We start from the raw sequence: 4,859 nt of genomic DNA on the forward strand, positions 1-4,859 counted from the left end.
CTTTATCTTCATAGTTCAGCCAATTATAGTTGTGCAATTCTTCTATTCCCAATACATGGCCAAACCCAGCTAATAGCAGAATGGGGACTATGCCAAAAAAGAGTCGGTGTCTTCCATGCAGAAGATCCCAATCCAAATTCCAATCACTGCAAGAAGAACAAGATGAAGCTTAGTACCATCGGTGGTGTGACAAACTGACAATAATAATGAATCATGAATGGTGTTCAAAAAGTTTCCTAATATACCAAGCAGAGGGATATTTATCCATAAAAAATATGGCATGCAGTAACGACTGACCAATGTCGATCAAGAATAAGAATATATGCGATGGTATATACTAGTACCAAGAACCACACATTGTAAGAAAATCCTTTTGGTCAAGACACATCCTGACATACATACGTGCCATGAATGTTAACCCAAGAGTTGGTGTAGGAGGACACAGTGACCAAGACATATACCTCAACGACGCCATGCCCAGAACTCTGAAATCTTTTCTCAAACACCTCACGATCTGCATCAACCAATCTTGGCTGACATTAGGTCGCATCAATGAACTCATTGTTAGCATACAGAGTGTGAGTGCGCGTGGCCTAGGTAGTGCGTGAGTGGGTTTGTGTACGTGCAAGTAGTGGCACACGATCTGGCCCGTGAGGCGTTTTGTAACTGTATATATACGCCCTCAGATGGCTAATGCAAAGTGTGTTGAACCTCATTCCTGCTTTCACTCATGCCTGACATGAAAATATCGTCAAGCAGTTAGTACGCAAAAAAACCATGACACACACAAATTGGAAGGAAACCAGACCGAGCAGGAATGAAAGCTCGCCCGAGGAAGGATTGAGGAAGAGTTGAGCTTGACCCTACGGCCCGAGGCTGCCTGGCCACCAGGCGGCGGTCCTTCCGCGGTTCCGCCTTCCCATCGCGCGAAACCAGGTTAGCACGGCTGCCCCGAGGAGTCAACCATGGATGCGCCCTTCCGCCATGGTGCCCAGCTTCAGCGGCATCCCTTCCATCAGGGGTCTCAGCATTGGCGCCAAGATCTAGCAGCAGACGCATACCCGGTCGGAGCGTGGATGGCGCGGCGGTCCGAGCGGCGCGGGCGCTGGACGGCGCGGCGGTCCGGGCGGCGCGGGTGCGGACGGCGCGGCTGTCCGGCGGCGCGGGTGCGGACGGCGCGGCTGTCCGGCGGCGCGTGGCGCGTGGACGGCGCGGCTGTCCGGCGGCGCGTGGAGAGGCACAGGTGAAGGTTGTCCGGCGGCGGTCGAGGCGGTGGCTGGCGCGGAGGCTGTAGGGAAGAGGTGGGGCGAGGTGCGGGGATTTTTGGTGGGGGGCGAAGCGGTACCGAGGGACCATGGAGATTGATCGTGGGAGTTTTTTTGGTAAATGTTTGCCACCGGCAGACCGGCCAAAGTTTTTGGCCCGTCGAGCGCGCATGGTTCGATCTCTTTGGCGATGGAAGCTCCTGGCTTAGCTGCGTCATCACACACAGATACTAATTACAAAACACGTGGCTGTTGGGGCCCAGGCACCGCCGATGACTCGCGTCTTCTTTTCCTTATCCATTCGATGCTCATCCCCATTCCTATCCAGCCGGCCGCGTCTTCCTCCGCAGCCACAAAGCGCGCTCGTGGCCATGGCCGCCGGCAGCTCGATGCGCCTTGTTCGAATTGTGTGTGGATCGCCGGCGCCGGATGCCAGCCAGGGGCGCGCTCATTGCCGTCGCCTTGTCCGCCTCCGGCAGCAGCTGGATGCGCGCCATCTCCATGGCCGCCACAGCCAGGGTGTGCCGTTCGCCATGGCCAAGCTACAACCGACCACGGCGACGGCGAGTTTTGTGTTGGAACCAGGTTTTTTTTTTGCTGGATCCACCTTTTGTTTTGCTACAACCCCTTTTATTTTTTGCTATCATCCCCATTCGATTTTTTATGAACATCTTCGTTTTTCGTTTTTTGCTGGAACTGGTGCCCCACTGTGCTGCAACCAGCTGGTGTATGTGCTACAAGGTCAGTGCCTCACCGGAGGAAGCTACATCCAGCGGCAAGGAGTGTTGCATCCAACGCCGTTCGATGTCGGGGAGCTGCAACCGTGCACGCCGGAGCTGCAACCGACTACTGAGGGAGCTGCAAGAGGGGTGGCCGCTTTTTGCCGATGCTTTTTTTTGCCGAACCAATTTTTTTGTTTTTGTTGAAACCCATGTATTTTTTTTTTGCTGGAACTGAAATGATTTTTTGCTTCATCGGTGCAGAGCTCTCAAATGCTCATCTTGTTTTTGATGGGACCTAAGTTTGTTTTTGCTGGAACCGTTTTTTGATTTTGCTTCAACAGACCACCGGACTTTGACCCGATGTGAAGTTTTTTGCTCGAAGAAATTTGTTGCTTCCAGATTTTTGTTGCTTGACACTGGCCCGCAGCGAGCCGGAGACGCAGAGATGCTGCAACCAGCCACCTGAGTGCTACCATGGGCATCACCAGAAGCTAGATCCAACAAATAGTTTTGCTATCACCAACTCTTTTTTACTGGAAACAGCTCCAAAATTTTGCTTCCACCATGTTCTGTTTTTTGCTGGATCCAGTTTTTTTTTTTTTTGCTTCCACCATGACGGCGACCACCGGCAGCGACGACGGTGACCGGTGGGGAGGGCAGCGACAGGCGAGCGCACGGGCGATGCTTCGTGGCCGGGCGCATCGCCTCATCCATGGCCGCCGGATGAAAGTTTTTTGTAAACTAGTAAGTGTGTACGTGCAACGCACGTCGCACGTCTCAATCAAACCATATCAAATTTTGCGGGTATAAAATTTTGAATTCAAACTTTAGGATGACACAAATCAATGGCAATAGATTGGCTGAAGAACTTCTCCACAAAGAATGTAAGGGCGTAGCGTATTTAGTCTATTCCTACAAAGATTTCAGAATGTTTATTTTCTTGGGCGAAAATCAAAGTAACATATGAACATTGTCCAAGTGGACATGGCGTCAATGCAAAGTTGGAACAAAGATGCACAAAAAATAGGAGTGTTGGCTGAACTAAATTAGTTTTCTTCTTGGATTCTAGCTGCTTGTTATCTTCAGAATTTGAAGGCTCGGCGGCTGCGGTAAAGCCACCCATGCCATAGCGGGCACCGCCAGCGAGCAGGAAGAGTCGGATTTTTTTTACCCCATTTTCAGTTTATCTCAACTTTTCATGGAGTGAAACTACACTTCAGACAGTATCTATTGTGTATATAGTTTCAGAACATCTAGAAGCTAAAAACAGATCAATAAAGCGTTAGGTTCATGGTAAGGAATTGGAGAGAGGGAATTTAACATTTTCTCTGTGACATGAATGGCATGCAAGCAACCCTTTCTCTACCTAATGCTTAGTTCTGTCAATATTAAACATGAGTTAAAAATGTTGCTGTGCTTCAACATCTTAACAGAGCAGAAAGGCTACTATTCTAGAATGGGACACTATACGGTATAAGGAAATTGGGCATGTGCAGATCAAGGATTATAATAATTATTGTTTCGCAAAACTAGCCAGGACTGAAAAAAGAACCCACACAAAATTTAGGATGACCAAAGCCACCCTTCCTAACTAAGATGAATATACAAGAAATGATAAATTAACACCGGATACATAAGTAAGTTTAATGGCTAAAATGAAGGAAATGCGTAATGTCATGGCGCTTTTAGTTATTCATGTGCAAATTCAAAGCATGATCTGATGAAAGACGCAAAGATTCAAAGTTATCAGTTGATACAAAATGTGCTGAATTGTATCAACTATGCGAAAAAGAAATTAATACAATGTAGCCTTTCTGCACAATTCAACAGCAAGCAGGATGCATCTTATTAGAAGAAAAGCAATTACATAAAATCCTGGCAAATTTAAGAAGAGAGAGATGTCGCTAAGATCTGTTGAAAGATCTTACCGGTGCTTGGAAAGGAGCCAATTGTAGTAGCAGTTGCGACGATACACTGATCTCTTCAAAAGCTTTCTTGCTTATTCACACTTCTTGAGTTCAGTATAAAACACATGAGGATTTAACAATCTAGTTGGTTGTAGCTGATTTTTCATGTGATGTTTTACCGAAATGTTGAAGTTCAGCAATGTTGTTTCATGGTTCAATAGGTCAGTGTAAAATAATTATGTGGCGGTCAAGTCTCCATCTCATGTTATTTACAATCTCAAACAACAAAAGCTCACTTTCTACAATTCATCAAAGGTTCTAAGTTACTACTTTTTACTCAAAGATCTAATGTCTGCTGATCTCTCAATCTTATGGCTGAGATTAACATAATTGCAAAAGGCAACATCAACTCAAATTTTAGTCTGCATTGGAAACCATCAAACAATTTCCAGCAAGATGTTTTTCGAAGGACAGAGGGAGTATATGACTTCCATTTGTCTAGGAATAATGCAGGTAAACCTACACAAAGAACACACATATATGCGTCCATACATGGTAATTTCTAACTGCTCATGATGTGAAACAGAGGCATACAAAGGTATAATTCCCATATATGGATGAACTTCCCATCAAAGTCTAGTTTCAAAACATGTCTGCAAGAAAAAAGAATAGATAGGAAATTAATACTAACTGAGCGACCAAGTGGAACATATATGTATATAATCATCACAGCAGTATTCTTCCTGTAGTGAGTGTGAAGTGATCCTTACTCTTTGTTGCCATGAGTTAAACATGACAAGTGATACTTACTCTTACCCCCACCTGCACCTCATTCGTGTTGTTGCTTTTCCGTCGTGGCCGTGCAGCCGCTGCCGCTGCACGCTACACATGTGTTGTTGTCCGCCGATGTGCCGCTGCTCCCTGCCGCAGTCGCCTCCTCAGGCGACCCCACAAGTCACAACCAT

The 4,859-nt window shown here is 46.7% G+C and overlaps 1 protein-coding gene and 1 long non-coding RNA gene across 2 annotated transcripts; one reads left to right on the forward strand and one right to left on the reverse strand.

The window, feature by feature from the left end:
* Positions 1–6: 6 nt before the first annotated feature.
* Positions 7–1,437, reverse strand: LOC125538853. The gene is made up of 2 exons (XM_048702158.1): positions 863–1,437; positions 7–734 (listed from the first exon to the last, which is right to left on the reverse strand). The coding sequence occupies exons 1-2, from the start codon at positions 1,435–1,437 to the stop codon at positions 725–727; spliced, it is 585 nt and encodes a 194-aa protein (XP_048558115.1). The 3' UTR covers positions 7–724.
* Positions 1,438–1,561: 124 nt separating this feature from the next.
* Positions 1,562–2,823, forward strand: LOC125538854. Its single transcript, XR_007296525.1, has 2 exons — positions 1,562–1,850; positions 1,988–2,823. It is a non-coding gene; the product is annotated as an uncharacterized LOC125538854 (long non-coding RNA).
* The last annotated feature ends 2,036 nt before the right edge of the window (positions 2,824–4,859 follow it).

Source organism: Triticum urartu, chromosome 2 (genome assembly GCF_003073215.2).
Source record: "Triticum urartu cultivar G1812 chromosome 2, Tu2.1, whole genome shotgun sequence".
NCBI classification, from domain to species: domain Eukaryota; kingdom Viridiplantae; phylum Streptophyta; class Magnoliopsida; order Poales; family Poaceae; genus Triticum; species Triticum urartu.

What these genes read in the sequence shown, in the direction of transcription:
- LOC125538853 (XM_048702158.1), bottom strand. Translation starts at nt 1,437, where the DNA reads ATGCGCGCTCGACGGGCCAAAAACTTTGGCCGGTCTGCCGGTGGCAAA.